The sequence below is a fragment of the Leopardus geoffroyi genome, chromosome A2 (assembly GCF_018350155.1).
Source record: "Leopardus geoffroyi isolate Oge1 chromosome A2, O.geoffroyi_Oge1_pat1.0, whole genome shotgun sequence".
Taxonomy (NCBI): Eukaryota; Metazoa; Chordata; class Mammalia; order Carnivora; family Felidae; genus Leopardus; species Leopardus geoffroyi.
Window position 1 is genome coordinate 1,077,210 of NC_059331.1, and position 21,056 is coordinate 1,098,265.

At 64.9% G+C, this 21,056-nt stretch overlaps 1 protein-coding gene across 10 annotated transcripts; it reads right to left on the reverse strand.

Annotated features, from left to right (window-relative positions):
* Positions 1–388: 388 nt before the first annotated feature.
* On the reverse strand, positions 389–18,704 carry ATP8B3 (ATPase phospholipid transporting 8B3). Of its 10 annotated transcripts, none has more exons than XM_045491287.1 (28): positions 18,384–18,685; positions 17,143–17,201; positions 16,588–16,679; positions 16,045–16,158; positions 15,099–15,197; positions 14,814–14,875; positions 14,322–14,394; positions 14,140–14,210; positions 13,670–13,752; positions 12,328–12,486; positions 12,157–12,245; positions 11,529–11,719; positions 11,196–11,404; positions 9,472–9,503; positions 9,220–9,376; positions 8,646–8,837; positions 8,455–8,567; positions 7,823–7,957; positions 7,602–7,713; positions 6,676–6,751; positions 6,317–6,434; positions 5,709–6,093; positions 5,381–5,604; positions 3,356–3,439; positions 2,960–3,199; positions 2,630–2,768; positions 2,214–2,341; positions 389–1,073 (listed from the first exon to the last, which is right to left on the reverse strand). In XM_045491287.1, the coding sequence occupies exons 2-28, from the start codon at positions 17,189–17,191 to the stop codon at positions 489–491; spliced, it is 4,011 nt and encodes a 1,336-aa protein (XP_045347243.1). In that variant the 5' UTR covers positions 17,192–17,201; positions 18,384–18,685; the 3' UTR covers positions 389–488. The 10 variants fall into 10 exon arrangements, with proteins under 10 accessions (XP_045347243.1, XP_045347242.1, XP_045347249.1 ...); XM_045491286.1 differs by having other exon boundaries at positions 7,793–7,957; positions 8,646–8,834; positions 18,384–18,684; XM_045491293.1 differs by having other exon boundaries at positions 2,960–3,109; positions 5,417–5,604; positions 7,793–7,957; positions 18,384–18,684.
* Between the last annotated feature and the right edge of the window lie 2,352 nt (positions 18,705–21,056).

The following is a 21,056-nucleotide window of genomic DNA, read 5'->3' on the forward strand; positions in this document are numbered from 1 at the left end:
TGTGTGTCGGCGGCAGGGAGGGGAGGCGTGGGGCGCGGGAGGGGAGGAAGTCTGTCTTTGGGCCGCGCCCCCCCCCCCCAGCTGCCCCGTGGGGACGCGCCCCGAAGCAGAGAGGAAGACGCCTGCTTGGGGACGAGGCTGCCCGGGGCCGGACGCTCGCGGGTCCACGGAGCACCCCCAACCCCGAGGGCGTGGAAGCCCCCCCCCCCCCAGCCGCGCGGCGTCCCCCCACCCCCGCCCCGGGGCGGCGGCGGTGGCGGCGGGGCTCCTCCTGCAAATCCCGCCTGGGCCGCTAGAGGTCGGTGTTCGGGGCTTTAGCGGGAAAGCCGGTCGCGGGACCGCGGACGTGACAGGTGCAAGAAAGGAACGAGCCTGGCGCAGCCCTGGGGAAGGTGGACCCTGGTTTATTAGCAACACAAAGGGACGTGGAGCCTAGTCCCCCCGGGGAAGGCCGCGCAGGCCGGCGGGCGGGTACGACGCGGGGCGGGTCACTGCTCCTCGGGGGGCGGGGGGCGGGGAGGGGCTGCCCCGCCGCCTCGGGCGCCACTGCGCCCTCCCCGGGCACCGGCAGTCACCCCACGGGGGACACCTTGCCCCCCTCGTCCGCGGGCTGCTGGGGGGGCGGGGGAGCCCCCGACGGCCCCGGCGCGCTCCCCCTGGACCACCGTGAGTCCTCCCGCTCCCCCCGCAACGTCTCCTGGGACGCCCCGGACCGCCAGCCCCCGCGGGGAGCCGGGGATCTGAGGCCCGCGGGCTGCTCGTCCCCCGTCCCTCGAGGACGCCTTGCCCCGGTGCTGGTGCCCCGTCTTCCCCAGGAACGACATCTTCCTGGAGCACCGGCAGGACTCCTGGGTGCTCGGGGACAGTTCTTCGTGGCACGGGATTATCTGGCCCGTCAGCATGTCCCTGTCGCCCCCCGGCGCCCGGCGCAGAATCGTGCCCTGCGTGATGAGCTCCGCGTAGCCCTCGCGGTGGGAGAAGGCGTAGCTGGAGCGCCGCCTGCGCGACTCCCGGCGGAGGTAGGGCGCAGCTTCCACCGCTGCGATGTCCTCGCCTGGGGCCTCCTCCACCTCCTGGCCGGCCGAGAGGAAAGCGGCGGTCAGCAGGCTCCCACGCCGTGCCCACTGCCCTCAGGTCCCTGCTGCCGGTGGGGGCAGTCAGAGCCCCTCCTCGGCCACCACCCATCGAGCAGGCCTTCCCTCCCCTGAGCAGAGCCGGTTAGAGTCCCCTCCCAGGCTGACTTTGGGCTAACTCGTCAGATTCCTGCCCCGGCACCCCACTCTGGACCAGCCGCCACCGGGTGCCTCGGGTGCCCTCTGGTGGCAAAGCCAGGAGAGGTGAGCCGGGGACAGCCAGGTGTCCCGCCTGTGTGGCAGAAGACGGCAGGTTTATGGCCAGTCACTTCTGGGGCCCATCCCGGCTGCAGCCTGCCCTTCTGGGTTCTTAGGGTCACGGGAGCCCCTAAGTTCCCACGCTCGCTTTTTTCCACGGTAGCAGAATGCACATAACACGAGATGTACCGATCTAACCGTCTCCAAGCACACAGCTCAGAGGCGTCAGGCACAGTCACACTGTCGTGCACCCACCCTCCATCCATCTCCAGAACTTTCCATCTCCCCAGACTGAGGCCCTGTCCCCACGAAGCACGGACTCCCCGCCCCTGGCTCCCACCATCCACTCTCTGTCCCTGTGGACGGGACTCCTCTGGGGACCCCCTGTGGGTGGGGTCAGGCGGGACGTGTCCTTCTGCGTCCGGCTCCTGTCACTGCGCATGGCGTCCTCCGGGTCTATCCACATGGTGGCAGGATGTCCTAACTTTCTCAGGCTGAACAAGATTCCAGCGTGTGGAGGGACACATTGTGTTTACGCTTCATCCACACATGGACCCAGGGTTGTTTCTAAGTCCCTTCTCTTCCCTAAGCCATTTCCTGGTTTCTCTGTCATCTCGACCCCCAAGCCCCAGTCATCTGGGCAGAAGTCCGGTGATGCTGGAGTGCGCCTCGTCGTGCTCCTGGCCAGCCCCACCCTAGGAAGGGGTGGTTTTCCCTGGGGAGCCTGGGGCCTGTCATTTGGTCCCCCTGAGGGCCCTGGCCATGCAACCTGGGTCTCCATTCCCACCACCCCCAGCCCCGCATGTCCGGGAGTGTCTGCTCCGGGCACAGGCTCTGCCTCGTGGGGTCCCGGCAATGTGCGATGGGGACCCCAGCCCTCACCTTGGGGCGTGGCTTCTCGAGGGCTTGGTAAATGACACGCAGGGCCAGTGTAGGCAGGGTGTTTAGTGACACATTCAGCAGGATCACCAGCAGGATGGAGGGGTGGGACAGCACATTGCGGTCAGCATCTGGGGACAAGACAGGGTCACAGCCCGACCCGGGGTGGAGCCTCCCCAGAGCCTGCTTGGTGGCCCCTCCTCCTGTCACCCCACCTCTCCCTCCTCTCCCTCCACCCCCAGACACCTTTGTGCAGATTCCCAAAAGGCACCGATTCCCCCTGCACGGGACACCCCCCCCCCCACACACACACACACACAGCCGAGAAGACAGTGGCTCACAGAGGCACGAAGCAGACATTTTGACATGGACGCACCCGTCCCCAGGGCCCGCCACCCCATCCCCTGCTGGGGGCTCACACAGGAACGGGAAGGTCTCAGGGGAGATTCGGAAGAGCCAGAAACTCTGGCAGCCCCAAGTGACGACCACGTAGAAGCAGAAGCTGAGGAGTATGGCCAGCACAAACAGGACTGTCCAGTACTTGACAATGAGTATGGCCTGAACAGGGAGAGAAGGTCAAGCCAGGGTGGTGGCAGGAGGCTCAGGGCAGGGCTCATGGAGGTGGGTGGGGGCTGAGTCCCCAGGGCCCACGAACAGCAGGCCCTTGGCAGGGTCACCTGAGCAGTGACATCTCAGTGGCTCACGTCCAAGGCCCCACCGGGGGGAGACAGGCCGGTGGCCCCGCCTACCTCCATGGTGATGGACAGCAGGCTCGACAGGGCCACGACCACAGAGAAAGACTGATAGTCACTGAAGCTGGTGGGCCCGGCCGAGTCGTGGCTGACCCACAGGGTCACGAAGAAGTTGACCAGGGAGGTGGCCGTGCCATGGGCAAGGGCCTGGAGAAAGACCCAGTAGTTAAAGAGCTCGTCCTTCTGGCCTGCGATGTATAGCTGGGGCAGCTCCAGACTCCGCTCGGCACTCACGTCCTGGGGGTGGGGCACGGGGGGGAGGGGCAGGCTCTTGGGACCCGGTGGCACGTGGGGGACCACCCCAGCCCCGCTCCAGGCCCCCAGGGGGAGGAACGTAGGGCAGAGACAGGGGCATCTACCAGAAAGGAGGAAGCGAGGCCTTGACTGGCTCACCTGCTCGAAGAGACCAATGTAGAGGACCGGGAGTGTGCTGAACAGCAAGTTGAAGAGTGCCAGGAACCAGCCTTCATACAGAGGCTGGCACGGGAGGGGGAGGGAGAACGTGGTCAGCCTTCAGGAGCCACATGGCCAGAAACAGAAACGTGTCTTTACCCGAGGAGACCCACCCAAGCTGGCTGGACCCCCTGGGGAGGATGCCAGGTGAGCTGGGAAGTCAAGGCACGATGAAGGTTGGCGCTAAGGCCAGGGATGGGTCACAGGAGGCTTGATAAAGGCCGGAAGAGAACAAGGCAGAGAGGAAAACATAGTCTGATTGTTTCCAAACTTCGCCTTTGAGTCCTTGTTTTAGCTGGACGGCTGTGATGCGGAACTACGGGGGGGGGGGGGGGGGGAACGGCTAGAGAATGTGTTTTCTGGCCGTTCCCGGTCTCGGGGGATCACCGCGTGGAAGAGCCCTCAGGGACAAGTAGCCCCCCTAATGACAAATCCAATCCAGTTGACAGAATAAGGGCTTCAGTTCCAAAACCCGCTTCATGTCCGTGCTGGAACTGAACGCATAAGTAACAACCAAACATTTTACAAAATCAAGTTTTTCACTGGGGCAGAAAAGAATCACAAAGTGGGTCCGTGGAAAAGGCTAAGCTGAGCCCGGTCCCGTGGGACTGGACTCAAACATATTGCTGTGGACTCCGTTTCCAGTATTCACAAAGACAGAGGATAGATACAGACAAGACAGAGAGACAGATGTGCCTCTCTACGAGGTCAATATGTGTCCACCTCCCCGCTCTTGTCAACTGAGAGAGTAATCCTGTAGCATCCCAGGACCGATGAGCACACCAAGCTAAGATCTTGGCGTCTAACTACCAAGAACCAGGGCTCCTTATGGAGCCCGCTGATCGCAGGGTCGGGGCAGGGAAAGTACAAAATGAGCGGGGCAGTTCTGGTAGCACCAGAAAGAGGGGGTGTCATCGGAAAAGACCAGGTGCACGTCAAAAGGACAAACTGGGGACGATGTCAGCGACAAAATATACAAGAAAGTAATATCCGCGAGTCTACACTGACAGGCGTCCGTACTGAAAAAATAAACAGAGGAGAAGGAACAAATGTGGAAAAACTGAACGCCGCCCCCGCGAAGATCCAGAACAAAAGAGGAAGCCTGCGTTCAACACTGGACTGGAACTCCTAGCCAGAGCAACTTCCTTAAGAAGAGGAAATAAATGTTACTCGAACAGAAAAGGGAGAAGTGAGGTGCCTGCGGGGCTCAGTCGGTTAAGCGTCCGACTTCGGGTCAGGTCACGATCCCACGGTTCAGGCGTTCGAGCCCCGTGTTGGGCTCTGGGCTGACAGCTCGGAGCCTGGAGCCTGCTTCGGGTTCTGTGTCTCCCCCTCTCTCTGCCCCTCCCCCACTGGGGTGTGCATGCGTGTGTGTGTGTGTGCGCGCGCTCTCTCTCTCTCTCAAAAATAAACATTAAAAAATTATAAAAGAAAGGAAGGAAGGAAGGAAGAAAAGCAAGAAGTAAGACTCTCTCTTTGCAGAGGACACAATCCTATATGCAGAACCTCCCCAAGGATCCACAAGGAAGCTGCTAGAATCAACCAACAGACCAGCAAAGTTTGTCTCCCTACACCTGCTGGGGTGAGCAATCCCAAAAGCAAATTAAGAACATTCCAGCTTACAGACACATCGAAGAAATACCTGTAAACGAAACAGTGCAGCAGCCAAGCAGTATCTACTGATCTACGGCGCCCCCCCCCCCAAAGCTCCCTCTCACACGCTGGGGTTTGGGGGACAGGGAGCTCCTTCCCTCTCTCGGGCCGTCTATTTTGAGACAGCTTCCTGGCACGCAGGGAAAACTCCCCTTCCAAAGCTCCAGAGTCTTGCGGTCAGGGACCCAGCCCCCCCCCCCCACCCCCCACCCCCGGCTTCAAAGCTCCAATTCGCCAAGCATCCCCGGAGACCTCGGGCACAGAGCGGGGGCAGGACCCCTCCTCCCTCGCCCGGCGCGCGTGGCCGCGCACCTGGGCGGTGAAGCCGCTGTAGAAGGCGAACCAGACCTGCGCCATCATGCTGGCCAGCGTCTTGTACACGAAGTAGCGAAGGAACTTGCACACACGCACGTAGGACCAGCGGCCGTGCACCAGCAGCAGGCGCTTCAGGAAGCAGAACTGGGCCAGCGCGTAGTCGCTGTTCTGAACCGCCTGCATGCCCTCCGGGCCCGCCAGCCCCACGCCGATGTCCGCGGCTGCGGGGACGCGCGCGCACGCGCGTGCGGCCGGTCAGCCCGGGCTCTCCCCCCCCACCCCCACCCCCACCCCGCCGCCGCCCCCCTGCCGCCCCGCCACGCACTCTTGATCATGTTGACGTCGTTGGCGCCGTCCCCGATGGCCAGGGTCACCGCGCGCTGGTATTTCTTGACCAGCGCCACGATCAGAGCCTTCTGCTTGGGCGTCACGCGGCAGCAGATGACCGCTTGGCAACGGGCGGCCAGCTCCACGAAGGCCCGCTCGCGCCGCACCTCGGGGCCGTCGCGGGCGCCGGAGTCCTTGACCCGCGGCCCCAGCCCCGTGCCCCTCAGCTGGGTCCCGAGGGTCCGCCACATCAGGGACACCCTCTGGGCGCGCAGGAAGTCCGTCGTCCGCTCGCCGGGCTCCTGCCAGGCCTCCTCCACGTCCACGTCCTCGTCCCGCACCAGCGCCCGCGGCTCCTTGCGCAGGGACAGCAGCAGCTGGTCCTGGCCGACGGGGGCGGGGCGGGGCGGGAGCGCGTCACCCTGCACCCCTCCGCTCCGGGCAAGGCCCCGCGGCCCCAAGCCAGGCTGGACTTGACCGCGACCCGCCCCTCCCCTGCTCCGGCCCCTTCCGCCTCGCCCCGTCCAGCAGCTCCCGCGGCCGGTGCGCCTCCCAGCCCCCTGCCCTACACCAGGGGCGCTGCCGTGGCCCCGAGAGGTCACTGACCAGGAACTCCCCGTTGATGACCATGGCCACCTTGGTCTGCTGCAGGAAGCGGCTCTGCAGGGGGCCTTGGCCGGCCAGCAGGCCGTCGTTGCTCCCCCAGTAGGCCTCCAGGATCCGACTGCGGGGGGCGGGGGGGGGGGGGGAGGAGAGGGTGGTCAGCCGCCGCAGGGCACGGCCTCCCGCCCCCCGCCCCCCCCCCCACGCCCCTGCCTCGTTGTGCCGGGGTCCCCCGCTCCGGGAGTCCCGCCGGGCAGCGGCTTCGGGCACTCCGCAGACCCCCCCGGGGCCTCTCGTATGCTGTGGGTGCGGCCCCCTCCCCATCCCCGGCTCGCCCGCCCGCCCGCACCCCGACTTCTTACGTGATCTCCTTCTCCTCCAGAATGAGCATGTTCTCCGACAGCAGCTGGCAGGCAAAACCGATGTTCACCGCCGTCTCTGCAAACCAGCCCAGCTCAGCGCCCCTTGGGGGCCACGCCCACCCTGCTGCGTGGACCTGGGCCCCCACAACCACATCAGCATGCCCCTCCCCCTGGCCACGGGGATTGGTTCAGAAGAGGGCCCGTGACTCAGGCCGGCCAATGGCAGCCAGCCCTGAGTTTTTTGGCTGCCGCTCTGAGCAAAGGGGGCTCGGCTTGGTGCGTGGCCGGGGCTGGGCTCCTGGACGAGGGGAGGGTGGGGCGCGGGGCCAAGAGGTCATTGGGCATAGCATGCCTAGACCCCAGGGGCCCTTCTTGGAACCCACACGAATGACTTAATTTCTTTTAAAATCAGAAGAAAACATAATGATAATGAGTGTGATCCAGCTCGGATATTTGTCTTGATCCCAACGCAGCTGCAAGACGTCATTTTAAGTATTTTGTGTGCATGTGCCTGGTGCCCACATAAGTCCTAATGCGGCCCCGGGGGCCACAAAGAACCCACAGGGCAGTGGAGGAGATTCGGGGCTCCAGCACCAAGGGACCGGCGGGCCCACGCCACTTTGCCCCCGAGTCACTGGGCAACCTCCAGCGCCTGCTCCCAGCCCTCTGAGCCCGGCTCCGCCCACCTGTCACACAGGGGCAACCCGGCCACTCAGGAAGCCTCCGCACAGGGCCAGCCCGCCCGACGGAGGTGTCGGGGGGGGGGGGGAACCCCAGCATTAATCGTGCCCTTTCCTCCCTTCCCGGCTTGACGCGGGGGGCAACGCCGAGCCCGGACAAATGGGACAGCAGGGCGGTGGCCTGTCCGGGCAGGTGAGGGGCGCTTTCCCACCCATCCCCCTTCTCTCGGCGCCCGGGGGACCCACCTTGCTTATCCCCTGTGAGTACCCACACTTTGATGTTCCCCTGCTTGAGACACTGGATGGTGTCGCAGACGCCGTCCTGGAGTCTGTCCTCGATGGCTGTGGCTCCCAGCAGCTGGGGGCGGGGCCGGGGGCGGGGTCAGCGCCCTGGCAGAGGCGGGGCGCCCGGCCCGGCCCCTCCGCGCTCCGCCCACCTGCAGGCCTTTCTCCATCTCCTCGTACACCTGGTGCAGGGCGTGGGCCCGGTTCTGCATCCGCAGGCTGGCTTCCCGGTGCCGCTGGCGCCACTCCTCGTACGTGTCCTCGTCCACCCTCTTGTAGGCCAGGCACAGGGTCCGCAGGGTCTCCTCGGCGAAGGACTGGGGGCCGGGTGGGGGGGCCCTGGCACCACCCCGTCGCCACTCTGCCCCCCTGACACTCTTCCGGCCCTGCTCCCTGCTTGGGGTCCCCGAACCTTGCCCCCCACCCCCAGCGGGGCTGCTCCGGCTCAGCCCCCCACCCCCACCCCTACCCAGCTCTGTCCTGCCTCCACACCTCTGCACCTGCCCTACCTCTTGTCGGGAACCCCCTCCCTTTGCTTTGGCTTTGCATGGCCATTTCTAACTGTTCCTCAAGACCCTCAGCACAGCCCGGCCAGACCCTTCCCCGGGACCCCGACAGCCCCTGACCCTTCCCCTGATCCCTGGGCTTTGGAATGTCTGTACCGCACACAACCTGGACAACTGCACGTGGCCAGCCTGGGTGCCTGCCACTTCTCGGCACACTCTCCTCCTCTGCCCGCCTCTCCCTGCCCCTCACCCCCTGCCTTACCCCAACAGCCTCTCCCCCCCCCCCCGCCCCCCAAGCAGGGACTCACAGCCAAGGCCTCCTCCGTGGTCCACTCTGTCATGCCTTTCTTGCTCAAGCGCTCAAAGATGACCACGTCGGCGCCTTTGGTGTAGAGGTAGATGGCGCCCTCGGGGTTTCGGACTGCAGAGGGAGAGGCCAGGCTGCCCACACACACTCTCCCCTGCCCGCCCACCCCCCGCGCGGGGCGCGAGCACTCACCCAGCACCGACATGCGCTTCCGCATGCTGTTGAAGTCCATCATGGCGAGGACCTGATACACCCGTTCGTCCCCCAGCTCCATCACCGTGATGCTGTCCCGCGTGCGCGCCACGAACACGTAGCCAAAATTCCGGGCCGCCGTGACCAGCGCCTCCTCGTCCGGGGATGCCGCCTGGTACACCGGCTGGTCTGCTGGGGGAGGGAACCGCGGCTGGGGCGGGCGTGTCCCCCGAGAGCTTTCCTCCATCGGGACCGCCACCCATCTCCAGAGCGCAAAGGAGGAAACCGGACGTTCACAGGACGGTGGTCTCTCGGGCTGGTACGAGCTCTAAGCCCGGCAGAGGGAGGTAGGTGCGTGGACCCCCGTCCGAAGGGCCCCCCCCCCTTCCCACAGCAACAGATCTCGAGCCTCGGGCCTGGACACCCCTAGGTCCAGAAGAGGTGGGGCTTGGGACAGGGCCTAAGCACCCTCCAAGCCCAAGGAAGGGAGCCCTGGGGAGTGGGCTGGACCGTCTCGGGAGCTCCAGGGCCGGAGCACCGCCCCAGACGGGGAAAAGGAGGTGGGCGCACTCACCGTCTTTCTCCTGGACCATCACAGTGTGACAGATGGCCAGCAGACGCCAGAACTCCCGCACCGCCTCGTCCGTGCGGCCCCGAACGGCTCGCAGGAGCTCCGCGTTCCGGTAAGGGAACTTCCCGTCGGCAAATTTGTTCCAGAGGTAGGGGCTCCCCTGAGGGGTTGGGAGGGGACAGGCCGGCTCTGGGTGGGCCACTGCCCACCCCCGCCCCCACCCCTATCCCGTGCTGCAGGGCGGCCGGGGCTCACCTGACATGGGGCCGCCTCCTCATCGTCGGGGCCTGGGGAAAGACCCAGCTTCAGGCCTCAGCCGCCGCGCCCAGGGGGATCCCGCAGCGCCCACCCCCCACTGGCAGGCTTCCCGGGGCCACTGAGACGGCCAGACAAGCGGGCCCAGGCCTCTGGACCCGACACCCCAACAACCAAGGACCCCCCTCCCCCCCCCCCCCCGCCACAGCTTTGCCTTCTGCACGAAGGAGAGAAAAGAGGGGCATGGCTGCCAGAGGTCCCAGCAGCACGGCCGGGGTGGAGCCCAGCCTCATGCAGGCGTTTTGTTTGATCTCTTCACGGTGTCTTTTTACAACTTGGACCTGCCTGCCTACTTTGAAAGATTGGGGTGATGTCTCACACACACACACACACACACCGGGTCCAACAGACCTTCTAGAAACATCAGAAGACCTGGCCTGGGGTCGATGCTGCTTGCCACAGGCCCCACTGCTCCCTATCGCCCCTGAGACCCCGGCTGAGGGGGGGGTGGGCTTTACCAGACGGCATGGGCCCATTTCCGTCTTCCCGTTACTACCCCGGTGGGTGCTCTGTCACATCCTGGCCAAAACCACGTCCCCCACTTTATGATGGCCAAGAGGACCCTGCCCCGCCACTTTTTGGTTGGTCTGCGAGCCAAGAATGGTTTCCACATTTCTGGGGCGCCTGCGTGGCTCAGTTGGTCGAGCACCTGCCCTCAGTTCAGGTCATGATCCCGTGGTTTGTGAGTTCGAATCCCACATCGGGCCCTGTGCTGCCGGCGCGAGGCCCACTTCAGATCTTCTGTCCCCCTCGCCCCGCCCCTCCCCTGCTTTCGCTCTCCTCAAAATAAATACATATTTTTTAAAAAGAGAGAGAGAGGGGCGCCTGAGTGTCTCATTCGGTTGAGCGTCCGACTTCGGCTCAGGTCATGATCTCGCAGTTCGTGGGTTCGAGCCCCGCGTCGGGCTCTGTGTTGACGGCTCGGAGCCTGGAGCCTGCTTCGGATTCTGTGTCTCCCTCTCTCTCTCTCATCCTCCCCTGCTCACACTCTGTCTCTCTCTCTCTCTCTCTCTCAAAATTAAATATTTAAAAAAAAGAGAGAGAGAGAATGTTTCTCACATTTCCAAATGTCTGGGAAAACACTGAAAGACGATCATCTCGTGCCACGTGAAAATGTTAATGAAATTCCAAATTCAGGACCGGCCCCGTCGGGTAGGCGTCCAACTCTCCATTCTGGCTCAGGTCGTGATCTCACAGGTTGTGAGTTCGGGCCCCGGGTTGGGCTCTGTGCTGACAGTGCTGAGCCTGCTTGGGATTCTCTCTCTCTCTCTCTCTCTCTCTCTCTCTCTCTCTCTCTCTCTCCCTCTCTGCAGCCCCACCCCACTTGTTCTCCCTCCCCTGCTTCGCAAAAATACATAAACTTAAAACAATAAAATAAAGAAAGTGCACATTCAGCGTCCCCAAGGAGAGGTCTGTCTGTGAAAACCGAAAGAATCCTATTCCGTGACACGCGTAGACGCTGACACCCCACGTCCCGCGTCCACACGCAGGCTGCTGTCGCGGGGCAACGGCCGACCCGAGTGTCCGCTGGGGCCGGGTGAGCCGAGAGGCCCACAGTACCGCTCTGTGGGCAACGTGGGACGATGCCGCGTGGCCACAGTTCCGTGGCCCAGAAGCACAGGGCGTGGGGCCGGCGTCCCCGGGACCCGCGGGGTGGGACCCACCGTAGACGATGCCGCCGATGCAGCACTTCCTGAAGGTCATGACGTTCTGCGTGAGCGTGCCCGTCTTGTCCGAGAACACGTACCCCACCTGGCCCAGCTGGTCGTTGAGGCTGGTGCTGCGGGCCTTGGCGGGCACGTCCTGTGGCGCGTGGTACATGTGTACGTCCCAGTTGATGAACATGCTGTTGCCCAGGTAGATGAACTCGACCCTGCGACACACTCCGGGTCACAGCTCCGCCCCCGCTCCTGAGGGGAGGGCAGGAAGGGGCGGGGGGGGGGGGGGAGACGGGCAGGAAGGGGCGGGGCGGGGGGGGGAGACGGCCAGGGCCTCACATGATGAACATGGCCATGGGCACCATGACGCTGAGCAGGATGAAGAAGCCCCAGAAGGTGAGGAAGGTCTCGGCGGCCACGCTCTGCACGTGCCTGGGGGACACGTAGTGGTGCTTGGCCTTGAACTCCTTCACCTTGAACCAGAAGCCCAAGCTCAACGCCACGGAGATCAGCACCAGGGACAGAAAGATCTGGAAGGCAAGTGGTGGTGACACAGGGGCGCCCCGGGGACTCACCGACAGGGGCACTCAGTGGGGACGGGTGGGCGGGACGGGTCCCCGGGGCAGGGGCGCTGGGGGGGGGCGGTGCGTACCCGAGGAGGGGAACTTGCAGGCTCTTTGTCGGCCTCGTGAGCTGCTGTTGTTTAAATTATTATTACAATAACTTCAGAAGAGAACTAATCGGGCAAAACCCGCAAGCCACCTAAGTTGAGCGCAGGCCATCTTATTATCTCCTGCGGGCCTGGAGGGCGTCAGAGTTGGGGCCACGAGGACGTCACTACTTGGCCCTCGTCCTAACAAGAGATCCTCCGGCCCACAGACCCGTCTGAGGATCAGGACGCACGTGCTTTTGCACAGGAGGGAGACGGAGGCCCGGGAGAGGACGGCGGGGGCCTCGGGCGCCTCACCAGGGCCACCAGCCTGTTCAGCAGACGGTCTATCCTGCTTCTCTTCAGACGGATCTTGCCACAGTTCCTCATGATCTTGGTGTCGAAACCTGCGGGGTTTGCGTCTGCTTGTCGCCCGCCCGTCCTCCTGGCCTGCGCCCCCCACCCCCCCGGGGCCGCCCCGGGCCGCACCGGCGTAGATGACCAGCCCGTAGCAGGTGTCCGTGTTCCGGACCTTGCAGCCGCGCAGGAGCACGTTGCCGATGTCCAGGGGGTGCCTCCTGCCGTTCCACTCCAGGCACCCCACAAAGTGGTGCAACCTGCTGTTGGGCTCCTCACACACCACCTTGCCTGGGGGCCACGTGGGGGGGAGGCCAGGTAGCCACGGGCTCGTTGGCGGGGGGGGGCTCGGCCTGCCCTTTCTGAGTTGGGGCGGGGGGGGGGACGCCGCCGTCCCCCTCCGGCCCCAGCCACCCGCACGGGGCCCGCCCTGCCCCAGTCTGGCCCCGCTCACCCCTGCACCACCCCCAGGCAGCCTCCTCCTGCTCCAGAGCCAGCCCCTTCCAGCCGCGGGGGTCTTGGGTGCGCAGCCCCCCGGCCCCCCGGACTCAACCTCCTCAGAGAAACCCTCCCTCCCTGAGCCCCCTTCCCCATGGTGACAACCCTGGGACGACATCATCAACCTGAGCTCTGTGGGGGGGGTAGGTGGCAGCCTGGTCTTGGTGACGCTGAGGCCCCGGGGCCCAGCCTCGCGCCTGGCCCACAGCAGGTGCTCAGTAAATGTGTAAGGAGGGAAAGAAGGAAGGGACACCGACATCCAACTCCCCGAAGCCACAGGGGACAAACGCAGGCACTGTCATTTTCCAGAAGGTGGTGGGAGGGGTCCTTCCCACCACCGGTCCCGCTCGTGTTCGAGGAAATCAAGGCAGGATGAAAGGCTGGACCAGCGCAGGGTTAAAATGGCCATGGGGTGTGGACCGGGACCCTGGCAGGGAGCAAGCCCACACCTCCTGCCACCTCTCTGACCCCAGTCTCCTGCTCTGAACAATGGGGCCATGCCTTGCAGCACAGCTCAGTCAGGTCAGGGCCTAGAGGGAGCGGTGGGGACACGTGCAGCCACCCTCCCCACGAGCGAGGCTTTTCCCCAGATATCAGCCATGCAGCCGGTGCGTGGGTGTCAGGAGCGAAGGGGCTGTGGCTCAGGACAGAGATTCGGCTCCCGAGCCAATCAGAGCAGGCCGCCTTTTCAATTAAACCACCAAAACTGTTTGACGCGAAGCGGCCGTGCTTCATAAATAAAATGTAAAGCCTGATAAGATGCTGCCCTGCGTATCGTAACAACAGAGAGAATGTCCCGAAAGTCACGTTGGTGGAGGGGCCATGAGAACATGAATCCCGACCCCCAACGCCCCCTAGACACCCCATTGCCACGCCCCAAAACCCAGCGAGGTGGGGAAGTTTTGCACCCGCTGCCCCGAGGGGCAGGCCCACGCGGGGCAGGGGTGTCTGCTGTCCCTTGGTTGCTGCCTCTCACCTTGGAAGGATGCCACCTTCCTTACACTGGTCAGCTCGTGGTGGGTGACCGGCGGGGCCTGCCTGAACTTCAGGTTGGTCTCCCTGGTGATGAGACGGGGGGCAGGCGTAGGTACGGATGGACGGAACCAGGGCAAGCCCTTCCCGGAGTCCCTCAGACACTCTCGCTAAGCACCGACGGCGTGCCGGCTGCCGACCAGAACGCCGAGGCCCAGAGAGGGAGAGGGCGTCGCCCAAGGACGCACAGCGCTTTGGCCACGGCCCAGGCCTTCTCGTGCTCAGGCTGGCGCACGCGAGGGCCTCCAGAAGCGTCGGCACAAAGGTAGGTCCCTTGCTCTGGCCCAACCTTTTGGCCCAGCTGGCTCGCAGGCACCCCGCCACCGTTCCCGGGGCGAATGACCTAACTCTTCGGCCGCTGGGAAAGTTCTTGCATCCAGAGCCCCAGACCCCTAGCGATGGCCCACGGCTCACCCATCGATGTCTGCAGTTTCCACGTAGCACAAACTGCTGGGCTCGGTGCTGGCCAGCAGGAGTAAGTCGGCCTGGGGTTGGGAGGGGTGGGGGGCAACAGCATTGCTCAGGGGGGACACAGGAGGAAGGCAAGCAGGAGGCAGCCCGCCCCCCCCCCCCCCCGCGGTCGGCCGCCAGCTCACCGGGACGATGTTGTCTTTGTTCAGGCAGACCACGTCTCCCACATACAGGTTCTCCCACTTTCTCCACAGGAAGCTGCAGGGGCGGGGGCGGGGGTGGCAGTGAGGGGGGTCCCTCCCAGGCCCAGCCTTGGCCACCCCAGCCGGGAGAGCGGGACTTCCAGTCTGTAGGTCCTGGCCGCCCGCCCCCGGTCCTCCTGGAGGTCCGGCCTTCCTGGCCCCCCAGCCCCGGGTCCCAGGCCCTTTCAGATCTCCCCCGCCCCCGTCTTCAGCTGAACCCCCATCACAGGGCCCGTCCCGGCCTTGGTAGACAGCAGGCGCTTAAGTAGTGCCGGCTGGGCCGCTGTCAGGCTCAGCCAGGATGTCCAGGAACACAGAAGGTTCCTCCCTCCGCGAGGCACTCCTCCCTGGCCTGTCCCCGGTCCCGACAAGCCGTGCTGGGGGCCTCTTGCCCCGGGATGGACCCCACACATACACGGGGCCACGAGGCCTCACCTCTTCCCCACCAGGATCTGGCAAGGCCTGTTGTTGATGATTCTGTCGCTTCTGTGTCGCCCCTGGGCTGACAGGGGAGCAGGTCAGAGGGACGGCCCTGCCCCCAGCCGGGCCCCCACGCCACCCCGGGGGGAAGGGCTGCTGGGCAGGAAGGCAGATGCTGCCTGGCCACACTACGCCCCTGGCGGTCTCTCATGCGACCTGCCACAGCCCAGCACCCCCCACACCCAGGGCTCTGAGGACCCAGCCGGCCCCCTCCACTTGCCAGGCACCCCGGCCACTTACGATGTCGTCCACCAGATCTCGGGTGGCCCGGATGACGAGGAGGCAGATGAGCGGGACAAAAAGAGTGAACCAGGGCAGCGTGGAGATCTCGGGGAGGCCCTGACGTGGAGGGTGGGTCATGCCAGCCGCCCCCCAGGCACCACCCTGCCCGCCTCCCGCTCCCCTCCCACCCGGCACACCCAGCCTTGCAGCCTGGCATCCCGTGTCCACCTGCTGACCACCCCAGCCCAGGGCCAGGCCCCTCTCCCCCCAGACCTTGGGACAACCACCCTCCTGCCCCTCTGGCCCCGGTCCCCATCACTGGTCCCTACCACATGGTTTGACGTCACCCCTGCCTGCCCGAGGCACCTGAAAACACGCGTCAGGGCCACTGCTGGGTCCCCAGTGCCCAGCACACAGAAGGTGCTCAATAAACGTTTACTGGATCTTTACTCGGAACAGAATGAGACGCTGGGTCAGGGTTCCCTGGAAACTGCCCACCCACCGAGAGAGGAAGGTGTCCAGGCTGGATGCCGGCCCCCCTCGTGCCCCACCCAGACGACCCAGACAGTGGGAAGGGCCCCCACAGGTCCTGAGAACGCGCTTTGACCCCTGATTGCTCCTTGCCCTCTGGGTTTAGCTCGGAGGGCTGGGGCCAAAGGCGGGATGTCTGAAGCTGTCCATCCTGACGGGGGCGGGGCGGGGGGGGGGCGTGCCCTCCTTGACCTGAAGGAGCCACGCACACACCTCCCATAATTCCTCATGCATCGAGCACTCCTCTGTGCCAGGCCGTGGGCTGTGCAGTGGGGACCCAGCAATGAGCGTGGGGGGACGGACCTTGCTCCACAAACCACACAGACAAGTGCACAGTGAAACTGCCCTGGGTCTACAGAGCCGTGGGGCAAAGGGTAGTCAGGGAGGGCTCCCTGGAAGAGGCAATGCGGGCAGGCGGCTGACCCCTCCACACCTGGAGAATGATGATAAAAAGGAAGTAGAGGTTGGACACGCGGTGGAACTGCTCATACAGGTTCAGGGGCAAGAAGGAGAAGACGTTGTACTTGGCCGTGTGGATGACATTGCTCTGGAACGACAGCCAGTGTGGGATTGCCGCCCGGCCGGGAGGCCCCTCGCCCGCCTGCCCCGCCTTCTGGCCGCTACCAGCATTGATTGAGCATCTACTGAATGCAAGGTCTTGAGCCAGAGTTTACTGAGTGCCCAAGGGAGGCAAAGCCTTAAGCCAGCATTGACCGAGCCCCCTCCTGGGCGCAAAGGCTCGGGGAGCAGAGCCGTGAGCTCAGCGTTTCCCAAAGCGAGGCGCACGCAAGAGGTTTTAGGTGGGGCCCCGTGAACATATTGCACTTTAAAGGTTTCGTATTAATATAACTTAACCCAAACTGGGGTGGGATAAGGGGGGAGGGGCGCCAGCACCCAGCTGGGGGTGCTACAGTCCTGGGGACTGAAGTTCAGGGCGGGTGCTGCGGGGGAGGGGGGCAGAGACCCGGGCGCCCACCTTATACTTCCTCCTCTGCCAGCACAGGAAAGACTTCTCCTTGAACTGGCTGTTGTAGTCCCTGCTGTTGGCTTCCAGCTCCCAGGTGAACACTGAAGCCAGAGAGAGCGGGGCATCACGCAGGGCAGCAAACACAGGCTAACGACACCCCAGAGGAGGGCCCGAGGGGCCCCGGGGGGACCCAGCCCTGGGGACACTCAGCTCACGGACAGGGAGCTGGTAAACAAACAGGACGGCCCGCGGCCCCCCGCGCACAGTAAACTCAGGGGGAGCGCCCCTCGTCCCGCCGCCCTGGGCCAGTCCCTAGGCCAAGAGGAGAACAGGCTCTGGGAGGCCCCTTCACACCCACTCCTTCCTCAGAGCGCTAAACTGGGGCCCAGCACCGGGCTCCAAGGTGTCCAAGGCTACAGGCCCCGAATCCTGAGTCTAGCATTCGGTCATCGGCTTTGGGACCGTCAGCCGGCAAGCACCCACACTGGGCCTCCTCGGTCCCCCCCCCAGCCACTGCACTTCGTGATGGCCCTCGGCCCCCTCGCCAGGACCCAGGACACGCACCGGAGTTCTTCTCCTCCTCGAGGTCCTCTCGGTAGGCGAGGCTGCCCATGCTGGTGGGGCTGCGGGGAGAGGGCCCCAGGTCGCACCAGCAGCCCGGACGGTGCCCGCTTCTCTGCCCCGTCCCAGGGCTCTGACGTTCCAGCCGCCGGACGTGTCCTTCTCTGGCCGTCCTCAGGCCTGGCGGGGCCCCGGCTGCCCCCCAAACCTGCGACAGCCTCACACCCAGCAGCTCCCAAGCTAGCAACCCAAGGTCGCCTCGTCTGCCCCCGTTACGGCCCATCGCTGGGGTGAGGGGTTCTACCTCGGGCCGCTGCTCCCCGCCAGCCCCCGTCAGCTCTCCTGGGAGGCCCACACCCACGTGCTCCCGGGGCTTCCTGCCGCCCCTCCTGCCCCAATCCCCGCCCGGCACACCCAGCCCGCTGAGGTGCTCCGCCAGTGTTTGCTGAGTGACTAAATGGGGCCCCAGGGCTATATGTTAGATCTCACGTACACGAGGGCCAAGCTACCCAGAGAGGTCTGAGCATGGTCTCGGGGCGGCTAACCCTGACGGCGGAGATGCAGGCGACCCCAGACCTCCCACGGAGCCTGGAACCTTCCCACCATCTAGTTCACGCTTGGCCCTTGCCCTTAGACGCCAGGAATCGGAGTCTGCCCAGGGGACCCACAGCAGCCACCAGCACTCAGCAGCCCCCCCCGCCTCCGGGCACTGGGCTGGCTGTCCCCCTGGAGGGGCTTTCCCCGCATGCGCGGTCAGTGCGTCCTCACCGTTCTGGTCTCAGCTCGTACTTCTCAGACCGTCCACGCTTCTTCAGGCGCCTCCTCTGGGCTCCCCCTCTACCTGGGGCATCCCCCATCCCAGTCCTGCTCCCCCTCCCTCCTCTGCTTCTCTCCCTGTCTGGGCTGCCTGCTGAACTCAGAACCTCTCAGGGCAAAGACGGCTGGCATCTGAGCCAACCGTGTCCCCAGGCCCCGAGTGGGAGGACCTGGCTCACAACCAGTTCTGCTGCTCCCGGGAGCCTGAGCGGGGCCAGTGCCCATTCACCGGATGGGGAAAAGTGAGGCTCAGGGCGAGCGAGGCTTAGCCAGTGGGACCCAGAGCCCGGGAGACCCAGCGGAGGGCAGACGGGGTCGGAGGAAAGCTGAGGTGGACAGAATCCACCCCACGTTTATGGGGGGGGGGGGGACAGGAAGACGCCCCCCCACCAGGGCTGGCTTCCCCTTCCTTCCCACCCTCAGCTCACCGGAAGCCTCGAGCATCCCGCAGCGGCGGCGGCCCAGACGCCGGGGCCTCCACAGGACCCCGGGCGCTCCGGCACCCCCACCGGGCTCCGCTCCGCCAGAACCTCCAGGGACGCCCCGCCGCGGCCGCCGCGACCTCACGCCCTCAGGCCGGGCGGAGTCCAGACAGGGTGCGAGGGCACCCGAGGACGCACAGCAGCGGGAGCGCCGCCGCTCACCCGCGCGGGCCGGGGCGGGTGGTCCTCGGGCGGCCAGGGCGGCGGACGTGCCGGAGCTGTTAGCCGGGTGCCAACCGGCCTGAAACGGGCGGCGCGGGCGCGGGACGGGGCTGGGGCGGCGCGGGGGCGGGTCCGGGGGCGGGGCCTTGTCACGCTGGGCGGTCCGAGGGGGCGGGGCTTTTGCCGTGCTGGGCGGGCTGAGGGGGCGGGGCTTTGTCGTGCTGGGCGGGCCCGAGGCGGGCCGGGGGGGCGGGGTCCTGAGAAACAGGGCGGGCCCGCGGGATCGGGGGCAGGGCTGGTGGGGTCTTGCAGAGAGCAGGAGGTGAGGCGGGGTTTCACCGGGCGAACCTAGACAGAAGTCAAGGTGGGGCGAGGCGGGGCGGAGACTTACGGAGAGGACCGGGGTGGTGGGGACCCGGCAGAGATGGAGGCTTGGCGGGGGGTGGAGGGGCCTCTGGAGTGGTGGCAGGCGGCGGTGCGGAGGTGGGGAGCGGCAGGCCCAGATCCGGGGTTGGGTCTTTGCAAGGAGCTGAGGGATGTCAAGATAAGGGCAGGCTGGGACTGGGGAGGATCAGTGGGCGGGACCTTGCACCGCAGGGCGGGATAGGGGGGCCTCGATTCGGGCCTGGGTACTAATCGGCCCCTAATTTAGGGGCGGAACCTTGTAAAGCAGACCCTCCGTAGAGTGGATTGGTCCTGGCGGAGGTTGGACGGGACCAGAGTGGGGCTAGGGACACAGGAAGGACGCACAGGTAATCACAGGTCTGAGCTGCGTCCTGGGTTTTCACTCCTTCATCCGGCACCCATTAATGGGCACCTTCTAAGCTCAGGTGCAGTGTTAGGTGCTGGGCTGGGGGAGGTAAAAGAGACCGTTAGAGGAAGCCCACGAAGTTCTGGCCCGGTGTGAGCCCACCCAGCGGGCGACCAGGGCTCTGAGGGCCTTCCTGGAGGTGACAGGGGTGGGAGACAGCCACGAGGCTGGGGGAGTTTTGGGGGGGGGGGCTTGAGCCAGGGTGGGGGGGCTGCTGAAGCTAGGGTCCCCAGCAGTGGGGACTCAGGGAGAGGGGCAAACTTGGGCGGACACAAGAGATGATTGAACGCTTTCATATTTTCACTCTTAGAAATCCTCTGGGAAATACGGAAATTAGGAAAGTAGTTGGTTCTGGGCACTTTCACACTGTCACCACCTTCCCGCCTCTGCCCTGCGCTGGACTCCATGCCCAGCCTCCCCTCTCCACCTGGCACTGGGGCCCTTCATAGCATCACCTATGAGCAAATGTTGGTGATGAGGGAGCGATGGGGTGGTGAGGACAGCACACAGACTGTGACCCCCCCCCCACACACACACACCCCTGTCAGAGCAGCAACCTCCCCACTCCCTCTTCCTAGGAAGCCTGGTCTGCACACCCTCCTTGGCCTTTGAGGGTGGGCGGGGGGATGGGCACTGGTAAACCTCTTATTCGTTCACTCAACAAACACCCAGCCAGTGGTTACCCAGTGGTTAATGAGAAGGACCCAGGGGACCCCATTCCCTCCCTGCAGCCCCAAGAGCCTCATTGGCCGGCCAGCTGAAAGCTTGCACCCCTCCTCTGGGTCTCCCTGGGGGGCCCGTTATGCTCTGGGGAAAGGGAACGACACCACACAGAAACAGAAATGGCCCTGCACCATTTATTTAGAAAGTTACTTGTTTACAGAAGAGGTGGGAGAAAGTCAAATGGTCAGAACAGCCTCAGGGGGACACAACAGTGGCCGGGGCCCCGACTCAGTCACCACTCCCCAGTGAGGGCCCCTCAGGATCTGGAGGGCACCCAGTCCTCAGCAGCGCTGGCCCAGGGTGCTTCGGGGGTAGAGGCTGCCGTGTCCTCAGCCTGGGACCCTGCCCTCTTGGCCTTTAGCAGAAGCCAAAGTGGGAGTGGCAGGGGCCCTCCTCCAAGAGCCCTCCTGCCTCCACACATAGGGCGCCCCCCACCTGCCCCTCCACGGGCTCATCTCTGGCTGCACTTTGTGTCTTAAATGGACTAACCGCGGAGACCTCAACACCCCCAAGAGGCACAAGTGACAGGCCGAGTCCATCACTGAGCCCCGTGCACACAAGCACCTCCCGGGAGCAGCGGGCCGGCACTTGGGGAGGGGGCAGGTGGCCACCCTCCCCTGTCGGCGTTAGCTCCTCAGACACAGCATGGTGGCTCTCCAGGGTTCCTCGCTCCCCGCCCCACGGATAAGCAAGACAGCCAGCCAAGCCAGCTCCGCTCACAGGACTGGGTCACCACCTCCACCATCGCAGAGCCCCAAGGGGGCCAGAAACGTGACGGGCCGGGGGACTGCAGGAGATGGTTTTCGGGAAGATGAACAAGGTTCCATTTCCGCTTCCCCAATTAGGGGGCAGACCCGACCCTGGGGGCAGCTGAGTGTGGAGCCTCACCAGGCACCAAGAACACCACCAGACGCCACGAGATC

Coding starts and splice junctions, on each gene's coding strand:
- ATP8B3 (XM_045491285.1), bottom strand. CDS start 17,191: ATGGGCAGCCTCGCCTACCGAGAGGACCTCGAGGAGGAGAAGAACTCC. Junction 16,680..17,142: donor CGAGGAGGAGAAGAACTCCG/GTGCGTGTCCTG, acceptor CTCTGGCTTCAG/TGTTCACCTGGGAGCTGGAA. Junction 9,504..11,195: donor CATCGGCGGCATCGTCTACG/GTGGGTCCCACC, acceptor GTCTTTCCCCAG/GCCCCGACGATGAGGAGGCG.